At 37.6% G+C, this 22,508-nt stretch overlaps 1 protein-coding gene across 1 annotated transcript; it reads left to right on the top strand.

Annotated features, from left to right (window-relative positions):
* The first annotated feature begins 6,794 nt into the window (after positions 1-6,794).
* Positions 6,795-21,825, top strand: LOC149826933 (uncharacterized). The gene is made up of 14 exons (XM_090019057.1): positions 6,795-7,765; positions 9,197-9,755; positions 9,963-10,182; positions 10,323-10,413; positions 10,583-10,654; positions 10,770-11,515; positions 13,180-13,249; positions 14,642-14,746; positions 15,199-15,542; positions 15,647-15,805; positions 15,933-15,996; positions 20,433-20,578; positions 20,701-20,805; positions 21,326-21,825. The coding sequence occupies exons 1-14, from the start codon at positions 7,403-7,405 to the stop codon at positions 21,555-21,557; spliced, it is 3,276 nt and encodes a 1,091-aa protein (XP_089875183.1). The 5' UTR covers positions 6,795-7,402; the 3' UTR covers positions 21,558-21,825.
* The last annotated feature ends 683 nt before the right edge of the window (positions 21,826-22,508 follow it).

Below are 22,508 nucleotides of genomic sequence, written 5' to 3' on the forward strand. Positions count from 1 at the left end.
GAGAAAAAAGATTTGGTGAGAATTTGGTAGACAAATTGGAAAATATCTCATCACGGTCGTCAAATCTGTTATCATTGCAAAATTTTACTTTTGCAAGTCAAACAAATCTTTGAAAAAGATTTTGAAAATAACTCTCATCCATTTTTAAAATGCGAAAAAATTCCGTAGAATGAGACTCGTCTGTCGGTACGAGGTTCAACCGTTCCTGGCACTTTTATCAGGGGTAATTGAACCAATGATCAAAAGTGTGCTTAGTTTTGCTCAACTTGTCTAAATCGTGTTCTATTTTCTAAATGCACAAATCATGCATGTGCTATAAATTTTCAGAAAATGTAGATTTGAAAACATGATGTTTGCTTTGAATATTTGAAATACTTGAAAATTCTTGGAAAAATATGACTCTTTGAAAATCATGGTGAGAGAATATTTCTGAGGAAAATGAAAATTGATTTTTGAAGAATCTAGAGGTTTTGTGAAAATCAATTTCTAAGGAATTTCACATAACTTTGGAAAAACTTAATTTCTCTGAATTCAAACTTTAAAATTGAAGATATAACTTGGAAAACCGAATTTTGAACTTTGAAAAATACTTGAAATACCATTTGAAAGCTCAGAGTTTTAAGAAAATCAATTTTCGAGTAAGACTTAGAAAATTTTAAGAAAAATGATTTCTTTGAATTAAAATTGGAATTTGCAAATTGAATAAAATGAATGAATATGAATTTGAAAGATATTGTTTTGAATAATTGAGAAAATTCTTTTGAGTTTTGAAAAATGAGTGCATTTTGAAGTTAGCCTAAGAGTGTAGGCTGAATGTGGCTAATATGAAGATCACAAATCTGAGTCTCATTCGTATTTTGACTATGGTCATAAATACGAATTTCACCGAGTTTGTCAACTCCCTAAGAGCTAGTGCACATGTCATTCGTGTAGACCATGGTGGATTTGTAGAAATATGCACATGAATGACAAGCATAACAATTATATATCAAAGTTCAAACTATATGCAATGCAAATCCTAATCTAAGTAGAAATTGAAATTCTTATTCCAAATATTACATTTGATTTACATCACTAATTGAATTTAAATAAAGGAAAGTAAAGAAAAGTAAAGTCTTCAATGTCCCTGCAAAACTAGAAAACTTGTTAGTGAAAATATGTTGGTTTTTCTAGATTTATCCAGTAATATCTGAAAATTACTAGATTTTGCTAGATATAAAGATACATCTATACCTAGACTTGAGTCAATACAATTTAAAAGAAATCGCAGGTCTATGCGTGTGAAGGATACATGACCAAACCTCTACAAAGCTTATGACAAAATATAGGCGACATTACAATAAATATGCTTATGAGATTCGCCAAACACTCACAAGAATCATATATATGCTCACAAATATGACAAATGCACATTAACAAGGAATAACATACTCATGCTTAACTTCGATATATTAAGTCATAATGTCTATGCATAGGCCTAGTGCCACATGATAACACTTATGTGGTAATGTGCTAAAATTGCCTATGAAATGAAAATGTTAGGCAAAAAAGAAAATGCATATGACATGTACATGCATAAGTAGTACATGTTGCATAAAAGTCAGTGATTACGATGTTCATATTTTTATATAAAGTGACTCCAATTGGCTATGGTGCCTTCATAAAATGATATGCATAGTACTTAAAAGTAGTACATCTATTTACATTAAACTATTATGTGATGACTTGATGTATTGATGCATGATTAACATCACTTGACTTATGTATGGTATGAACTATCTGCTGAAGGCATTAGTGCTCTAATGAGAGCTTGGGTGGGTTGCGACCCCACGATGTGAGAGGAAGTCTCGCTACATGTATTAACAACCATACATTAAAATCATGGTTATTCACCTTCATTGGCAAGGTGCTTGTTTGAGAAAATGTGATTTGGGTTGGGTAAGACCTTGTCATGATATACTGCCTTGCGAGGAGTATAGGGTTATTCAGCCCTATCACCTCGTAAGATGCGAGAGTATGACTACTAAATTATACATAATGAAGATGGAGCTGCCCACGTCACTCATTTACACATTGATTCACCTAAGAGAGGGTGAATGGTACAACCCCGAGTGACAAATATCACATGTAGGTTTTAGCTACATGTTATATCGACTTAAAAAAAGGTGTGAAGCTTCCTTAGACCTCTGTCACTCAGAGTTAGGGAGGTCCAAGTCACCGAACAATATGACATGCCTTAGTTGCTGCAGCGATAGGGATTGCAATCTCAATATACTCATGCACCAATAATCTCTCGGTCCTTTGAAGGTCGTGGCTTGGGTTGGGATCTGACCAGTAGGTACTATAATAAATATATAATTTGCATAATGAACACTGTAGTATATTCTAACTGACACGATGACAAATACCTCTGCATACCCAGAGGAGTAAGAGTATCGAAACATAATACTAACCCTGCTAACTTACTAACATAGTTAGTTGTGATTTGTTGAGATTATGATCATGTTATTCTTACTGTTATTTCGTTATTATGATCAGCTATTCATATTGTTATTGAGATTATGAACATGTCATTACTTATCTGATAATGCTAATTATGTTGATATTGCATAACTGAAATTATGATAGATTTTTTTTATTACTTATCGTAATGCATGATGCTTAAATTTGTTTACTGACTCGCAAGAGTTTTGACCCCTTTTCATAGGGTACAAGTGATTAACAATTATGCGGTGCAAGAGCTCAGTATGTGACGAGGTCGTGATCTAACCTTCCCTCACTACGTTGTTGATCTTAGAACCAATTGTCAAGTGTCTCATTATAAATGAGATATTTATTTAAATATTTGAGGATGCATAACATTTAAAACTATATGAGGCGCATTGAATGGTATTTACCTTTTTATTATGTGGTGGATCTCTATTTCAAATACGAAACTCATTTGTGTAACCTGCAAAAATTGTTTGACTTTTCAAACTCAAACTATTTTTGCTATGCTATTTAAAAAAAATAGGGTTAAAATTCTATATTTTGAAGTTGAAAATTTCAGGACGTTACACCTGGTCCAACCACCTACCCATACACACCACATGGTCACTCATTCTAAAACTAGATCCCTAAAACCCAAAACCTACATGCAACCCGATATCCTATTCCCCTAGCTTTCCTCACCGATCTTTACCAAGAATGTGAACTGACCTGCATCTCTTAAGCTCACAATGACCCTCACTGGTGCCAAGCTATGACTGATGAGTTCAATGCCCTCTTAAAAAATGACACCTATAGTCTAGTTTCTCTTAGTCCCATCACTAATGTTGTCTAGTGCAAATGAATTTTTAAAATCAAGCATCATGTTGATGGCACTCTTGAGCGGTATAAAACCTACCTTGTTGAGAAAGATTATAATAAGGAAGAAGGGATTAACTATTTTGAGATGTTCAACCCAATTGTAAAACCCTTCACTTCCCGTTCAATTCTCACTATTATTGTTTCTATAGGTTGGTCTATTTGTCAACTTGATATCCATACGATTTTTTTCATAGGTTTCTGATCAAAGAGGTATACATGACCCAACCACATGGTTTGTTAACTCTCGCTTTCTCAACATGTGTGTAAATTACATAAGGCTCTCCATGGCCTCAAACAAGTCCCAAGAGCATGGTATTATAGATTAATTAGCTCCTTTATTCTCAGCATTGGTTTTGTAGGTTCTCAAGTGAATACTTTCTTATTTATCTTGCACACAGACCATCTTGTCATTTATGTCCTCATTTATGTTGATGATATCATTATCGTTGGGATCTCTTCCAAATTATTTGGCTTGTATTATTTATCGCAGTTGGGTGCTAAATTTGCTATCGAAGGATCTCAATGACATATATATTTTTTTTAGGTATTGAATGTGTTGGTATCCCTAATAATTTTCGATCTCAGCAGAAGACATGCTAGAGCTCTTAAACCATACTCAGATGACGGGGGCTAAAACGATCACCAGCCCTATGGCTACAACTATAAAATTATCAGCTGGAGATCTCCTTGTAATTCCAACCCCGTATGGACAAGTTATCAAAGCCTTGCAATATCTCACCATGACTAGACTGGATTTAGCCTTTGTGATCAATAAAGTTGGCCGGTACATGCATCAACCCACTAGTATTCATTATACAACTATCAAGAGGATCTTTCATTATGTCAAGAATACATTATACTTTGGCCTTCTTCCTAAGTGCCAAGACTTTCATATTTTTGCTTTCTTGAATACAGACTGGGCTGGTAATGTTAATGGCTGCAAGTCCATTGGAGGATTCACTGGACATTCTCTCATTTCTTGGTATGCTCGCAAACAAGCCACCATGGCACGTTTCAGTACTTAAGCAAAATATCTGTCCCTGTCCAACGTTGCTGTTGTTGAGGTTCCTTGACTCACGTTTTTGTTGAAAGATATGCACATTCCCATCTCCCAACCTCCCACACTGTGATGTGATAATATTGGTGCGTCATACCTCTCTACCAATCCTGTGTTTCACAATCACACTAAACACATTGATATTGTCGTTCATTTCATTTGTGATAATGTGTCCAAGAAACATTTTCAGGTGCAATACATCTACATTAGCACTAGCTTCACCTTACTTCGGGATAAGCTCAACACCTTCCTTAGGCCATTGAGCTTGAGGGAGGGTTGTTAAGGAGATAATGGATCCAGATCAGATATATTACAATGGAGTGGCTGATCAAGATGTCAAGACTTCTACTACAATGGGGACACCAACAACCTAATGAGAATGAGATAAATAAACACTACGTGGATGGGAAAGACTCATAATGAGATAAGGAAATGAGAAAAATCACTTAGAAGGGGAAAACATTACTTGGGTTAGGACTCCCAATTCTAAAGAGGTGTATTCAAAGTTGTTTGCATCTTGTGATTAAGGAGACCAACTAAAACATGTAACTCTCTTTATGACTTTATATAAAAGAACTCATCGTCTCTGAAAAAACTTAGAGAGAGAAAACTATTTTCTGTCGTGGAAGTAGACGTACTCTAGGTCAAACCACGTTAAGCCTGAGTCTCCTCGTGACGCTAGCTTTATTACTACAACACCAGTTAGACAATCCGAGTCAACCTTTGTCACTTGATTATATATGGATCCAAAGTTCCGTTGATGGATAAAACTTGACGAACTCTTTGTGTACTTGATGACGAATTTAAAATTGTCCAAACGTTTTGTACATCATGTGATGAGAAAAAATGTGTTACACTAAGATGTAGAATTCTACATGTAATAGGACAAAAGGTGTCCAGAGTTGGTTTGTGCTTGTGAAGGTCTTTAGGTTTTTTAAATAATTTTGATCAGGGTTTGTATGTAATCAGAGGCTTGCCTGTAGTTTTTGTCTCTTGATTGAATTAAGTGGTGGCCAGCCTTTGATCTCTCTCTCTCTCTCTCCTTTCTTAGATTTGATTACCCATTTCTCTTTACCTAAGAATGTAATGATTATTTATAAAAAATAGTTAAAATCATAGTTAAGATTTCAAATTACCAAATCAATGTTGGCAATTGGCATTTTTATTTGATGCTAAGCTTTAATTTGTGTGTTAACGCCATGTTTGTTACTTTGTGTGTGTGTGTTTCTGACTTTCCCATATTCAATTAAAATGCAAACATCTACATGTCTCATGTCTGTCCTTACATGTGTCATCAGGACTGGAGGTATTCGCGTGTTTAATCCTGAAGCTAAAAAGCTAGCAAAAATAAGGTGAGATTTGAGTCGGATCCTTATTCAAACCAGAATCCACTCTTCAAAAGATATATTACTGGGTCAACCTTCTGTCCACCCGTACCCAAACTGTTTCCGTTTGTATCAATCCCATCCCAGTTTGCGCAATTCAATTCCGAGTTGGACTCTGATGCATTTCAAACCGATAGATTTCGTTATTCGGGGAAAAGAGGTTGAACACACACAATCACATCCTGTACGCACAATTTCTCCGCAATCCTAAAAATGTACGTCCTGAAACCCGGTTGAGGTATGAAAGGAAGTCTCCTTGTAGATTTGGGACTCTCAGGGGTGACACCGTTTGGGGGTGTTTGATCGCGTGCTGCGGACCGCTCAACCTTACCCCCCCCCCCCTTCCTTTTCTTCTCTTATTAATGTTTTGAATCAATTTTTTAATTAAGTTTTTTATATTTAATTTAATTAATTTTTTTTAGTTGATTATGTTTTTTTTTTGTTAGTTTTTTTCATTGATTAGGGCTTTAAATTAAATATCTTTAATTAGAGTTTTTGATATTTAATTTAATTAAGAAATATATTTAGTTAAAACTTTTAATATTTAATTTGATTAAGGCATTTTTTTATTTTCTTTAATTAATGGTTAGAATAAAAATTCTATATTTAGAGATTATTATAGTTAATTTGATTAGAAAATTTTTTGTACTGATTATGGTTGTTTTCTTCTTTGATAAAGGTTTGAATTAGGTTTTTTATATATATTTTTTATAATTTATTTATGATTTCTTTGATTTTATGTTTTATTTTTTTATAGTTTAGGATTTTTGGTTTATTTATAATTTATTCTTTTAATTTTTAATTTTTATGATTTATTTATGTTTTTTACCTTTTTAGATAAAAATATGAATTTTTATTTTATTTTTTCAAATTACTCCAAATTTAAATATTTTTTGTACTTAGTTCCAATTTGTGATCCATATTCGAAATTAAAATCTATAATTTTTAATAAACTTTCATAATTAGATTCAATATGATACTGATTAAAATATTTATATATAAAAAATATTATTTTTTATTTTTTTTTAAAATTATTCAAATTTAAGTTTTATTATTATTTTTAGACTTTGTGGCTAAAATCCATAAAACCCTCGTACGGTGTGCGCGTTCCTATCCCGCCCAAAATCCCCCGAACCGGCACCGCACGTACTCCCTCGTACGTGCGACCAACAAAAACCCTCGTTTCGTTAGAGCAGCCTCCCCAACCCACTCTCCTTCTCTCCCTCCTCTCGGCGACAGCATCTCTCTCTCTCCCCCTGTGGAGCGCTCCTTCCTCTTCTTCTTCTTCCTCCTCCTACTCTTCCCTCCCTCCCTCATTCTCTTTCAGAGTCGTTCTTTCCTTCCTCTCTTACACCACTCTCTCTCTCTGGTTGTCGATCTCTTCTTCCTATCGATCTTCTTCATCATCTATTTTGAAACCCTAACCCTTAACGTTGCTTCTTTTGCCGCTTCAGGAAAGAGAAGATGTATACAAAAGATCCGTCATCGGTTATTTGATCTTATGTGAGCGATCGAGCGGGGAACAAGAAGAAGGAGAAGGATCAGAAGAAGGACAATAATTGGTAGATGCGAAAGATTTGCGAGGCATAAGCCAATTCCGGTTTCCGGGGAGATGGAGCGCGGCTCCGTTGCCGAGGGTGCGGGTTCTTGCCCCCCGAACCCCCCTGTGGGGGCTCTCGTCGAGACTGTCCTGTCCGAGGAGTTCGAGGCCGCTGTGAGGGTTGGTAACGTGAGTGGGGATGAGCGTGCCGAGAGTGCAGGCAGTGTGGAGGGAGAGGGCGAGAGGCCGAATGTGTGGAGGAGGCCGGTGGTGGACGGGAACCCGGCTGGCCCGGTAATGGGGGCGGAGTCTTGGCCGCCACTTGCGGCTAATCATCTGGATGCAGGGCAGAGCGGCGGAAGTTGCAGCGAGGCTTCTACTCCGTCTCCCCCTCCGCCGCCACCGCTTGGGCCAACACGGCGACCACCCATGCAGGTTTGCCTTTTGCCCGCTTGTTGGTATTTCCGTTATAGACATTTGATGACAATTCTTTTGAAATTTAAGATGACAATGGAAAATCAGAGTGCTTGTGCGACTTTATCTGTTTGTTTAATTTGCATGTTTTTCAGGGTCTCAGTGTTTCTTTTTACTTGTTCATTCATTCATTTATTTGCTCATTCTTTTTCTTTTTCCTTTTTTTGCAGTTCTTTCTAGTTCTTAGATTTAAACAAGAGAATATATTTAAACAAGCATATTTGGATTTTTGTTGTTAGCTGTTGTATTCTTTCATATTCACATGGAGAATGAATCACTCGTGTCGCAGTGATTAGGTTTGCTTTTTATCAGACTATTCTATGATGAGGAATTGGTCTAATCTATCCGTGACTGTGTCACAGCCTGCATATAAGTAAAAAAAGCGAAAGGGGAAGACTTCCTAGCAAACATGCAAGCGATGCGCAGCTCCAAGGTTTTTTGGGCATTCTGGACTTAAAAACCTTCATAAATTTTTTGGCTGTCTACTTGTTTACACTATTTGTAGTTTATGATGGTTGGGGCTGGAATTTTCTGGTAAAGCTTTACTGCTTAAGACCAAACTAAATTCCTGCTTAAATGTAAACCTGTATAATTTAAATCAATGATATGGATGGTTGCATGTCAGCATGGCATGATCAATGGGTATAAGACAGCGTGCTTTCTGCAGTAACAATGTTGTTAACGTATTTCTCACAATTCTCGCCACACAAATGGGGAATATGCATCAAGACAATTCCAATGAAATATGGTTCTGTTCTACATTTTTGAGTTTCTCATGGCTGTCCCTGCCTATCTTGTTGCATTAGACTATATCAATTGCTGTGGCTGGGACTATGGTGTTGCACACTTTTTGTATTTGGAAAAATACTATTTACTGATCCATTACATTGCACTAGTGAGGCTCTTGTTCCTGCATATGGGATGTGACTAGTTTATATGTATTTGATTGATTGGACAATTCACATTGTCATGCTGCTGGCTTGAAGGTGAGAAAAGAGGGAACTGAATTAATAGAACATAGTTTACATAATTTAAATATTTATGGGATAGGGTAACTTTTAGTGCACAACCCTTTGCTACTGGATTCTCTGCTTTAGGTTAGCAGCTGCGACCGGGGACCTGTCCCCTAGCTTGCTGGGTCTGCTTAGTTTATACTTTCCTGCCCTGGCATACCCGGGTCTTCCAGCACCTGGCGACCCATTAAGACATTGGTTGCCATCGAGCTTCCAGATTGCACTGGTGGAGCCATAGAGAGCATCTAGACATCAGAAACTGCTTATAGGAGGAATTCATGCGTATATTTCTAGTTAATTATTGTTGTTGTTGTTCTGATCACTTCAGTTGATCAAAGATGCCACAGCTGATGTGATCTTTCTGTTTGCCTTCTTCCAGGGACCAATCCGTGCACCAAGATCAAATGGTTATGGTGGTGGAAACCGTCCTCATAGGCATTCACATATGCACTATAAACCAGGTTCAAAGCGTAATTATCCTGCAAATGGTGTGGCCCCATTTGTCTCTCCCATGCACTATCCTCCTCCTCATATGCAGCCTGTTTATCCTATGCCCATGAATCCTCAACATGTTCCAGTTCAAGACTATGTTTTTCCTCCTGAATCCAATCAGTTGATTCCTTCAGAAGCTCACTTTGTAAGGCCTGGATATGATATGTCTGTGAGGCCTTTCAATCGATCAGCAGCAGGCGTTGGTGTTGATAACTACAGAAACTTTCAGACACCAATTCGAGGTGATCCAAATGCATATGTGGGCAATTTTGAAAACAGGAGAAATGCTTCCCAGGAGCCTGTTGGCCGTTATAATCATCCATGGCATCAACCACGGGCATTTATCCCCAGTAACATTCCCCCTCACGTTGGCCCACCTCCTTTTCCTGGCCAACATCCTCCCTTTTATGGTCCTCCACCTCAAGCTTTTATGAACGCACCACCTGGTATGGAAAAATACCTTTCATGCTTCCAGTTTGCATATTTTATTTATATCTTTGAGCTCTTACTGTTTTTCTTTTATGTTCAATGCCATCTTTTAAGTTGAAAACAGAAAGAAAATTAGATTTGTTGATGGAATTATCTGGTGATTTAGCTTCATGTCTCCTTTTTTTTTGTTTTTAATTGGGTGGGTGGTAAATCATGCAATGCAGCTCCAATGTTTCATGCTGCACCGGCACCTTATCAACATGCTAGTGTTCCACACTATTTTGCACCTCCTCCAACTCCTCCACCACCACCACCGCCACCTGTGCCTGTTCCTTCTTCAGCGGGGCCTCCTCCTCCTCCCCCAGCTTCAGAAGTTAGCTCACAACTATCTGATCCACAGGACTTGAGGAGTCGGATAGTCAAACAGATAGAGTACTATTTCAGGTAAATTACTTCCTTTGATGTTTGGTTTGTGTTTATGCCATGTTTTATTTGCCTTCTTTTAAAAGTAACTTGCTCTGGTTACTGGTTGCATTTTTTGTGTAAGCGCTTTGAACTAATATGCAATTGCATTCCTTGTACAGTGCAGAGAATTTGTGTAAAGACAGATTCATGCGTAGTCTAATTGATCAAGAAGGGTGGATCCCCATAAACATAATTGCAGGCTTTAGGCGGGTTGGTTTCTCAGCAGTTTAATATAGCATACATTCTTTACATCATATACATCAATTTACCTGTTTGAAAACTTTCTTTTAATTGTATTTGATTTCTTTTGGTGCACTTGCATATATCTTTATACATTGTTAGCACATGTTACGGATTTGAAATAAATCATGTGTCTCAGGTTCTAGCCATGACAGAAGATATTGGAGTAGTTATTGATGCACTGAAGGACTCAAGGGTAGTTGAATTGCAGGTGAGATGTCTGCGACTTTCACTGCTCTTGACTCCTGTGGCAGTTGAATGTGCATTTTGATATGCATTTGCTTATCGTGCTTGTATTTGGCCTCGATTGAATGGTGTTCTTGCAGGGGAATATGATGAGGAAAAACAAGGACTGGGACAAATTTCTTGGTCCTTTACCAGATGATGGGCCACTGCCATCTCCACATGCTTCACAAAGCCATATTATTATAACGTCTAATGGTGTGAAAGATAAATTGCTGGAAGCGGCTGAGGAGTTGGCAGAACACCACAAAGCATCTGATAGTTTAAATGATGGGATAACAGAGGTAGCTGATGGTGTTGTTGCAGAACCTCATCATGAAATGCCTGATGATTTGAACAACCAGGTAACAGAGAATGTTGCATTGGTTGCTGTAGAACAGCATCATGATACTTCAAACCATGAAGATCAGGATGGAGACATGTCATTGCAACATACGCCTGAGATTGAGGTTTCATCTGCAAGCCCTTCAGTGGATGAGGCGGAGAAAGTCAAATCTACTGATGGACAAAAGAAATCTGCTAAGAATTCATTAATCAGTCGGACATCCAGTTTGGGAGTTGATAATGGCATTGAGCTGTCTGTTTTTGGTGAATGTAGCAAGGTCCCTAGTGACAGTTTTCACTCTTGTTGTTCTACTGTCAGAGGTGTTTGTGAGGCACCTACATGTTCATCCACATGTACCAACTCCTCGGGTAGGTCACAAATCACAACTGATGCTCTTGTAGATGGCTCGTCCTTGTATAGAGGGGACCAGAGCACTTTCCTGCTTGATGAAGAGCTTGAATTGGAGCAGACAGGCAGAAGGGATCATCTTTCATTCGGTAGAAGGTACACTTGTCTTTTTTGTTTGGATGTTTATTTGAAGATTGTCATCACCTATACTACATAAATGTTCTGAGCTTCTTATATGTGGAATAATTAAATATATTTCTTTCTAATAAAAGAATATAGGAGATTCAAAATGGTGGAACTCCCTCATGCTTGATTCTTCTGTTGTCTCTGCAGCGTTTGTAAGTCACCCAGTGCCAGAGTTACCGGAAGCGCCTAGGTAAAAGGGGAAGCGCGAAACGTCGCGCTTCCGAAGCGTGCGGGGAAGCACCACTTTTAAATGGGAAGCACACTTCCCTTTTATGGGAAGCGTGCTTCCCCCTCGCTTCCCCTGCGCTTCCCCACACTTCCCCCATGCTTCCCCAATTTTTTTTTCATTTTTTTTTGTATTTTGTATTTTTTATTTTTTTGCTTCCCCCTCGCTTCTGAGATGATTCCCGACTCGCTCCTAAGTGGTCCCACGCTTCCCGCTTCCTAAAATTTTGAAAGTGCCTCGCTTCTCGTATCGCTTCCCGCTTCCTCAACTGGCAACCATGCCCAGTGCCTCGTATTAATACAATAATGACAAGTTGTTATTGGTGCATAAGCATTTTGCTCAATGCTTCACCTTTAGTTCTTTGAATGAATAGCATGCAGTTGCACACCTACATCACATGGATGCAGATGTGCATATGTGGATACAACCATTTTTATCAAATTTCCAATATGACTACCATATAAAGAGATATGGAACACAAGACAAAATGGAGTATCTGTGTGACATAGTTGCACACTTTTGAGCTCTTTGGGAACCATCTCGACTAGTTGCTCCCCATGTATTAGCAGATAAATGGTAGTACATTTGCTTGACAAAATCTTAAATTACATATTGTGTGTTAAGAAAGCCTCTTTTCTGGTACTCAATTGCTTTGCTTTTTCTGTCTTCTGTACACATTAATTCTGGCTGGCAATTTATTCTTTTGAGCAACCACATTTCATGTTGCTTTTATGTATAAAATAACAACATTTGCCCCAATAAGTGTACATTATTGAATTTGATATAGGAGAGCCCATGTTCAACAGAGGAGGATAGAGTATATTGGCAATTTTGTTCTCTTGATCTTTTATGTTACTGCTTATGTATACATTATACATATGTGTGTGTCTCCATTGCACCACTAATTGCTACCCAAGGTTGGTAGATTACATGCTCTATCTCAAAAGTTTTACCACTAAACAAGTGAAGTACAAGGCTAAAGTCATTAAATATCTAAACTGATAATATCATGATTTCTATTTCGTACCATGTACATTGGAACAAGGTTAAAAACTAAGATAATGGCCATATGATCTTATATATTTTAACCAGCAAATGTGCATTTTTCACCTTCCAAAAGAACCTCTCTCTCTCTCTCTATCTCTTCATTGAGGGAAAGAAAATGTATGAGTGCACCTGCTTGATGCATTTTAGAAACATGCTTCATGATCTAACTATGTCAGTTTTGTTTTGCATTTATAATGTTTTTGGAATTTAATGAGTCGTTGCGTTTCACCAACCTTGAATGTGAGCTTGGGTTAGGCCTTTATAATATATATTGCTACTAGTGGCTGACATGTTCTATATTGGGTTGTTTGTATTAGTTCTGAATCTTCTGATCGAACCACACTTGTTTCTCTTCTTTTAGGAATGAAGAAGACGATGATGATATGGATGTTAATGATCATGATGTACAAAGACTCATAATTGTAACTCAGGTATGGTTATTGAAACTTCATGTGATTCTGCTGGCCAAACAGTTAGGGTGTGTTTGTTTTAGCCTGAATTGAGGGAAAAGGCTGCATTTCATATGAAACGAGTCTCTTTCCCTTTGGCAGTGAAACAAACAGCCGCCTAGGATCCTGTGGTGCACCCATGATTTTTCATGCTAAAAGTCTCATTTTATATGGAAGATGCATCATGCCCACAGAAAGCAGTTTCTCGCAAGACGGGTGTTTCATGTGATGTGTCTTTCCCAGAGGGCTGCTTCTACCAAACACACCCTTAGAATTCAGAACATGTATAATGACTCCAAATTCATCATCTCTTAAATCTTCTACTAATGTGTTTGGATTTACTTTCTACTTCCATAACGGCCAAAAATGTTTATTTTGTCAATTTCATATGCTGCTACTACTAAGGTGAATTCATAATTATTTAAAAGAGGTGGTAGAGGGACAAAACAGGCCAATCGGATTGCTGGTAATTTATTTTTGGTATACTATTTTTTGAATTTAGGAGTCAGTCAATTATTCATTTCCATATATTCTTCAGTTGCTTGGATATTTACTGATTTTGATACATAACGGAGTACATTTATATTATTAGACTGATTAGTCCTTGTGTATGCTATTTTGATTCCAACAAATAATCGATTGCAGCTTCTAGCTAGTCCCAGACAAAGTTATGTTGGAAAAAGATGCTGGTTGAATCCTTGATTCAATAAAATCAAAATGTGTTCTTTTACCCTATTTTGTCATAAAGGGAAGTCGCTAGATGTACCCATTTATCCAAAAAAATGGGATGAGCTGGGTACTGCATTCTGTAGCATAAGGTACTCTTCCCAGTTGCCCTACTTTTCTGAATAAGTGGATGCATCCAAACCACCCCTAAAAAAAGAGGGCCATGTGCAGTGCAGTCCCATACTCTGGGGTGCTGGGGAGAGGTTTGCCGGTGTCAGTCCTAACTTTCTGCTGTTTTTGCAAGGACTGACTGAAGTTTAGGACTGATTCCAGTACATCCCTAAATAATAAACAGCACGTGAACACCAGATTGATATTGCGATTTCTTGCTGGTTCTTTGGAACTACTCCACTTGTTGTGCATGCACATGTGCAAAGTTCTACATGTCTTTTTGTTAACTGTTGCATCGGTGCTGCAGTCATCTTCCATTATGTAAAATGCAAGATGTATGCAAAGCGTTTATGGATAGGAAAATAAGTTAATATTCATAAGATGTTCATAGTTTCCTCTACTTGTTAACATTTTTTGTGTATTTTGTATACATTTTAATGTCAGTACACCTGTCACATGTTATCGGAAATATGTGCTGCCCCAGATAGGCATAGCAATGTGCTATATTTCTTTAAGTTGCTTTGCTGTTTATTGCAGAACATCAGAACTGGGGAAGATGATAAAGCTGATGCAAGGGAGCCAAAAGCCATTGCAACTGAGCTTGTGACTACGATCAATGATGGTCTTTATTTTTATGAGCAGGTTGACATTTGTATAGATTTTTTATGATGTTGGATTCTCAGCTATGGTACCCGGACACTCCATTTTGCCCTCCGTACCCGTGTCAACACGCTTATCCCCGTGTCGACATGCGTCTACACCCAGACATGCCATTTTACCCTTCATACATATAAGTTTGTATTTAATTTATAATTTATAATTATGTTTTCAGTTTATAACTTTATATTTTCAGTATATAATATATATTTTAGATATAACATATGTATTTATATTATATTCAGTTTATTTTGAATTTATTTTGTATTTATGTGATATTTAATATATATAGCCATGTCCCCATATGGCGTACCCACAATTTTCGAATTGCCGTATCGTACCCTCCATACCTGCACCTGCACCTGCACCCGCACCCCTACCCAGGTGACATAGGTTCTTAGATGAATCTTTAAGAAGCTTGAATTTCTTGCTTGCAGGAATTACGTGCAAAGCAGTCTGATAGTGCTCAAAAGTGTCTCTCTGGTTTAGAGGTGAAACATGAAGATTCTAAACCTTGTGGCCTTATTCCTGGATTGCTGTCATCAAAGCCTAATAATGCTGTCTCTGGTGGGAGCAACAGCAATGAAGACAGGCATTGTAATGCTCGAAGGAGGACAAATAAAGTCTTAAACAAGCCTCATCCACAACATAACCAGCGTTTGTTTCCTGGCAATTTTAAGATCCATAATGTTGGTCGTAATCTACATGGTATTGTGTCTGAAAGCCCACCAAGTAACTCGGTTGGTTTTTTCTTTGGGTCCACACCACCTGATAACCATGGGTGAGTTTTCTTCTTGCAGTTACAACACATTACAATTTATTCAATTCATATGATGTAGACATAATTCTAACACTCTTCCGTTACTATTTTTTTTTTTGTCTTAGCATGACATCTTCAAAGTTGAGCACTACTCATGGTAGCTGTCCGGCAAGCGGTGTGGTTTCTGGGAACAGCCCACCTGTTGGATCTGCGCCAAAGTCCTTCCCTCCATTTCAGCATCCAAGTCATCAGCTTTTGGATGCAAATGGTTTCAAGCAGCAGAAGTAAGTCGTATTCTGGATTTGGTATGCACTGGTCTTAGACAGGACAGTGGCATAAGAGGATCTCTGCTGCCTATTTATTTAATGCTTACTACATAATGCACCTGTTTCTGATGATCCTTTTCTTCAGGTATTTGAAATACTACAAAGGTTCTCTAAATGATCGCAAAAGAATGGGGATTGGTTGCAGTGAGGTCAGTCATGTTTTTCGTGATTATTCTTTAAGATGTTCTATTTGTGTTCTATTATTCAGAGATTTCTAATTACCTCTTGCCTCTTGGTTACATGATCATATTTCAACTGGGGCCCATGGCATTCTTGTTGCTTGTTGAGCTTCCTGCCTATTTGTCATTTTATGTAATTATAAAATGCCAATTCTTTAGAACTGCCTCGTCAAGTTTAAGTCAGTTTTTTTTCGGCAGTGTGCTTCTTGAATCCATTAGACATGCATCATGCATGTATTAAATGTTCTTTTTCTGTGTGTGATTCATGATAGAACGTATGGAAAAGAAACATTGCTTGTAACCTTAAATAGTTAAAATTAGGTGCCTGTAATGTGGCGTTAGTTGTCAAAAGTGCACCTAGCGCTCACTAGGTGGCTTAATGCCTATGTGCCTGGGCAATCACCTAAGCAGGAGCTGTATGTGTGTCTTTGTGTGCGTGCACACATGCATACACAGGGAATATATTTGCTACAGTTGATTGTATGTACAATTGACCTAAGTTACATTTTTAATTATTTTATTATTTTTGTTTTTTTGGGGTCAATTTAGCCATACATGTGATTTACATGGTCCATTTAGTGGTTATCAGCATTTGAATAATCAGATTTTGACGTGTACAGTATTTTCTGGTGATTAAAAAATAGATGGCCATAAAGGCACCAAAAGTTCATGATTCAGAAAAAAGCGTGTCAAAAAAGCAAATCCAGGCTTTAATCCCTGGCAAATTGCCTATGCTAAATACATTTAGGACCAAACAACTTGCAACTATATGTATACACACACACACAAAAGCAGATAACGTCGACCCCCCCCCCCCCCCCCCCCCCCCCCTTTGTCAAAAGCCGCGACTAGTCCGCCTAGCCAGTCTAGGCTGAGTAAAACGCCTAGGCTTTGCAATACCTAGGTGGGTACCTTAAAAGGTACCAATTTTGCCGATTAGGCACTGACTAAGGCGCCTAGTCGGCAACTAAGCTTCCTCCACCTAAGCATGAGGGCAATTTAGTTTTTTATTATTCTTATATATGTATATTTTGTTATTTTTTTGTATATATATAATTATATGTATGTACGTGTGTTTGTGTGATTTGTTCTGTGAAATCATGAAAACATGCTTAGTTATTATATTTATATATGCGTGTGCTACTTTGCTTTTGGGATTTTTTATGTGAAACATTGAAAGCATGCACCATTTATTTTAGTTGATTATGTTTTTTTATATCTGTGTGTTACTTTGTTTCTGATGAATTTTTCTATAAAAGCCCGAAAGCATGTTTAGCATTATGAATTATGTAATATATTTTTTATATGTATGTGTTATTGTGCTTCTGTGAAAGGTTGAAACTTGAAAGTATATTTTGTTGATTAGTTATGAATAATTGAATATATATATATATATGTATATTAATATATTTTGTGAAACAACAACAACAACTACGCCTTCATCCCAAAACAATTGGGGTCGGCGATATGAACCAACAAAGAAAATCATTATGGGTCTTCCACATGAATCCTTCTCCTCCAATCATTTCTATCCAATGCCATGTCCTCGGTGAGGTTCAAAGCATTCATATCCTTTCCTATCATCTCCATCCAAGTCTTCTTAGGCCTACCCCGACCTCTTTTAACTAATATATTTTCCCATTTCTCCATCCTTCTAACTGGAGCATCATTAGGCCTTCGCCGAATATGTCCAAACCATCGTAAACGATTCTCTCTCATCTTATTTTCAATGGGTGCAACGCCTACCTTCTTACGTATCTCCTCATTCCGAATCTTATCTTTTATTGTATTTCCACACATCCATCTAAGCATATGCATCTCAGCTACACTCATTTTTTGAATATGATGTCTCTTGGCAGCCCAACATTCCGTACCATATAGTAAAGCGGGCCTAATAGTCGTCCTATAAAACTTTCCCTTCAACCACAATGACATTCTACGATCGCACAACACTCCAGTGGCACTTTTCCATTTCATCTACCCAACCTTTATCCTATGATTTACATCTCCATCAATTTCTCTATACTTTTGAATGATAGATCCCAAATATTTGAAACAATCATCCACCAGTATTTCTTGCTCACCAAACTTCACTACACTCCCATCACTACTTCGTTGCTTACTAAACCGACATTCCATATATTTTGGCTTACTCTTACTCAACTTAAAACCTCTTGCTTCCAATGTCTGTCTCCATAATTCTAACTTAGCATTAACCTCAGCTGTAGACTCATCAATCAAAACAATATCATCAACAAACAACATACACCACCACACATTTTCTTGAATTTATCTCGTAAGCTCATCCATCACTATAGAAAATAGGAAATGGCTTAAAGCAGATCCTTGATGTAACCCAACCGTTATAGGAAAATTGGTTGTCACCCCTCCACAAGTGCGGACATTGGTTACTACTCCTTCGTAAATATCTTTAATTATACTAATGTACTTGAGAGAAACGCCTTTCTTCATCATTGTCGACCATAGAACGTCCTTAGGTACTCTATCGTATGCCTTCTCCAAATCAATAAAAAACATATTCAAAATTATGTTCCTCTCTCTATTTCTCTCAATAAGTTGTCTAAGAAGATGAATAGCTTCCATAGTTGATCTTCCAAGCATAAAATAAATTGATTCTCCGATATCATGACAACCTTCCTCAACCTAGACTCAATCACCCTCTCCCAAAATTTTATAGTATGACTCATGAGTTTTATACCACGATAGTTTGTGCAATCTTGTATATCACCCTTATTCTTTTATAGAGGCACCAAAGTACTCTTCCTCCACTCATTAGGCATCTTATTTGTCCGTCAAATCTTGTTAAAAATATTTGTCAAGCATTCTAAACCTTTCTCTCCCAAGCATTTTCAAGCCTCGATAGGTATACCATCTGGGCCAACTGCCCTTCTTGATTGTAATTTTGTACTTCTGTAATGAAATCATCTTCTTAGTAAAAGAATTAAACATATTTTTAAGTATATTATGTGTACTTTTTTATATTTAATTGGGGTACCGACTAGACCCGCCTAATTTTTTAAGGGTCTACCGACTAGGCACTGCCTAGCGCTTTTGACTACATAGGATAAAGGTCTAGGCGGAAAAAATATCTTTAGTGGTGGTTGTGGCTGCTGCTGATTGCGCGCGTGTCCTATGTAACGGCGATGTTACACCCTCCTCCTCTCTCTCTCTATCTCTCTATCTATCTATCAATCTATCTATATATAGGGTCACTAGAATATGTTCAACTATTGGGTCATGCATTTTTTTTAAAAAATGTGATTTTTGGATGCTTGAATATTTACGAAAATTCTGAGTTGTTGATTTTCAAGCCTTAACCGATCCTTCTTATGCATCGTAATAGGATGGCCCAAGAGTCTGTTTCTATAAAACCAAGCATCTGTATCACATCCGTACGGTGAAATTTAAGAAAAAAAACCCATGAAAATCTCAGTTCATTACTCTAGTGCACATATTTCCAGTTAACATATTCTAATGGCACTGTGGAGTGTTCATTCTTTGTATGGACTTAAATCACTGAATAGATTTATAATTATATTGAGTTGAAGTTAAAAATGGAAGGTGATAATGTTTTGCATGTGATAACCTGGTGTGTGTTGATGACCATTGGGATAAATGATGGTTTCCACTAAATGAAGGGTGTTGAAGAATACCATATAACCTGCAAATCAGGAAATAGTGATTAATAATACGTGGAGTATGCAACACTGGAAAGGATCATAGAAACTAGATTCAGAGACAAAAGTGGAGGAAGGGGTGCTATGGAGGTCATTCCTTAATTCTAAAATGCAGTGGGGGATGGGCCAGAGGTGTAAAGATAACTGATTTGGATTTTATTCAATGGAACACCTAGAAAATGGTTTTCCCCGTCAGACCTATGCTGCATTGGCTTCTTAAACATTTAGTTGGCTTGACAACAAGGAAAGATATGTGGATGCATTCTCAAGGAAGTTAGGTCTTGCTAAGCTTGAATCATCAATTTTTGGGCCCGATAAGTAACTTTTCTTTTGGAATAACCAGAGTCTTGGCCGAAGGTTCTCGCTTGTAATCCACATGATTGACATCTTAGTTTTGCATGAGTGGGTGTAAGCACACAGGCACACACATCACACAGCCAGAAACATAAAAAATCATGAGGTCATATAATACAAATAACCTCGAGATAGAAATCAGAGTAATAATATAACCAATTCTTTTATCTTTAATTCAGATAGTGTCAATGCTTCATAGAATGGTGATCCGTGTATTCTTGAACATTTAAAAACTCCTGTATATTGTTATCACTGATGGTTTGAGTTAGAAACCATATTTATTTGATGTTTCAAAATATGTTGATGGATTAACAATAGATTATCATAAATTTGACTTGTTATTGATTTATGCAGGAAATGAATACACTATACCGATTTTGGTCATATTTCTTGCGGGATCATTTTAATCACTCCATGTACAATGAATTTCGGAAGTTAGCACTGGAAGATGCAGCTGCTAATTATAATTATGGATTAGAGTGCCTTTTCAGGTTTTATAGGTATTTTAGTTGCCTTTCTCTTTTTGTTTTGTTTTGATCCGTGAACTCTGTGAGGGATGCCATTTTATTAAATTGAGGACTGCAGTAATTTATCTTCACCATCTTTCATTGTGCATTTTCAGTTATGGATTGGAGAAGAAGTTCAGAGGAGCCTTGTATGAGGATTTTGAAAAACTGACATTCGAATTCTACCATAAGGGGAATTTGTACGGTCTTGAAAAGTATTGGTAATTATCGTTAACACAATCTTCGTGATGTACTTGTTACGTAAGTCTTTGATTTCTATCATAAAGGGTGATATGCATCCAAGTGAATTGTGCCAGGCCTCAGTCTGCATTTGAATGAGGTTTCCCTGTGGACTGATCTTGCTGGCTTAGTGAGCATGGTCGATAAAAAAATTACGAGGCAATTGAGTTCATTAGCTTCTTTGCTGCTATGACTATGGCCCGATGAATCTTCTGTAGCCCACTGTTTTGCTGCTTAGCATCAATTTTCTCATGTTTTAAGCTTTGTCCAATGTGACACTTGGGTGTGAGTAGAGTTCAGGGAGAGGTAACCTGTCATGGGCTGCATCCTATTCTTAGCTGTTTACGGGCTTGCTTCCTTAAAATATGACTGAAGCCTTCAGTTGCAGTATATGATTAATGATACTTTTTCATTAGTAGGACTGAATGAAGCCTAGGATATGTTTTATTCAAGTTTTAATCTGAAGCTAACTTGAATAAAACATTTCTGAAAACATTTCAGGGCATATCACCACTATCGGAAGGACAAGAGGCCCCTGAAGCTGCATCCAGGACTGGAGAATCTGCTCAGAGAAGAGTTCCGCTCCCTGGACAACTTCAGAGCCAAATCCAAAGCAACAAAAGAGTGTGGCTGTAGTGCGAAGGGCACTTCCAAGGATGACAGAGATAGCACTGAGTCTCCGGCTTCAGCTGAAGCCACAACTGGTGTTGGTTTGCTGAAGTTGGAAGAGTGAGAGAAGTTGTAAGCGGCAAGTCTGAACGGGGGCTTAATTTTGAATTGTAATGCGTTTCTCCAATTCTTTTTTAGTAAGTCCTCTGATAATGATGATGATTGAGTTGAATGGGTGGCTCTGAAAATTTTTTGCTTTGGAGTTGTTGGTTCACCTCGGCTTCAATGTACATAAGAATAATGATGGAATGAATGATGAAAATTGATCAATAACAAATTTGTAGTCCTTTTGTTATGTTGGTCGTTAATTTCATTTTGGACCAGACCATGTTCTGGGTCATGGCCTCATTGTTGTTTGAGCTTGTTCTTGGCTCAACTTGGGTAGTTTCAATCTGCAGGGACTTGGCATGATGAGCTACCTGAGTCATGATGAGCTTCTCTTTGATTTTTGGTCCCCATAAATAGGGAGTCTGCTTACGCCTGGTTACCGGGACTGGGCTATGGAAACTTCATGCTATGGACAATGCCTGGTTGCTTGTCGACTTGAGTGTCTGGTAATAGTATCCTAGAGGCTGATTGCAGAAACTAGAGAATTGGTGTGGTATACGGTGATGTGTTCTGTGGTTCACTAAGAATTGCAAGGCTTGGAAGTTTCTCGGTGGTATTCATGGAATTATATTGACATGAGGGTCTGCATTGTGTTATTGATCGATCAGCTGATATATTTACAGTCATACCAAGAATATTCCATCTACACAAGTTACTTTCATTTTGTTTTTCGGTGCAAACCTTTTTGCTGCTGTAATTGATCATTAAGATGCTGAAGCCGTCCAATAGGTCCCGCTGCACTGGCTTGTAGGAGTGTTTATAGTTCGAGTCCAACTCCACCGGGTTTCGCCGGTTCTTCGTAGTTCTCCTAACTGTTCAAGTAGAAGTTTTAAGTTAAAGTGTTACTAGATTATTTGCTCTGATCGTAGAGGAAGTATAAATTCCATCACTCACTCTGCCATCTCAA

The sequence above is a fragment of the Nuphar pumila genome, chromosome 10 (assembly GCF_984573655.1).
Source record: "Nuphar pumila chromosome 10, dmNupPumi1.hap1.1, whole genome shotgun sequence".
NCBI classification, from domain to species: Eukaryota; Viridiplantae; Streptophyta; class Magnoliopsida; order Nymphaeales; family Nymphaeaceae; genus Nuphar; species Nuphar pumila.

What these genes read in the sequence shown, in the direction of transcription:
- LOC149826933 (XM_090019057.1), top strand. Translation starts at nt 7,403, where the DNA reads ATGGAGCGCGGCTCCGTTGCCGAGGGTGCGGGTTCTTGCCCCCCGAAC. An exon ending in CACGGCGACCACCCATGCAG is followed by an intron (nt 7,766 to 9,196) that starts GTTTGCCTTTTG and finishes GCCTTCTTCCAG; the next exon opens with GGACCAATCCGTGCACCAAG. An exon ending in GACTCATAATTGTAACTCAG is followed by an intron (nt 13,250 to 14,641) that starts GTATGGTTATTG and finishes TGTTTATTGCAG; the next exon opens with AACATCAGAACTGGGGAAGA.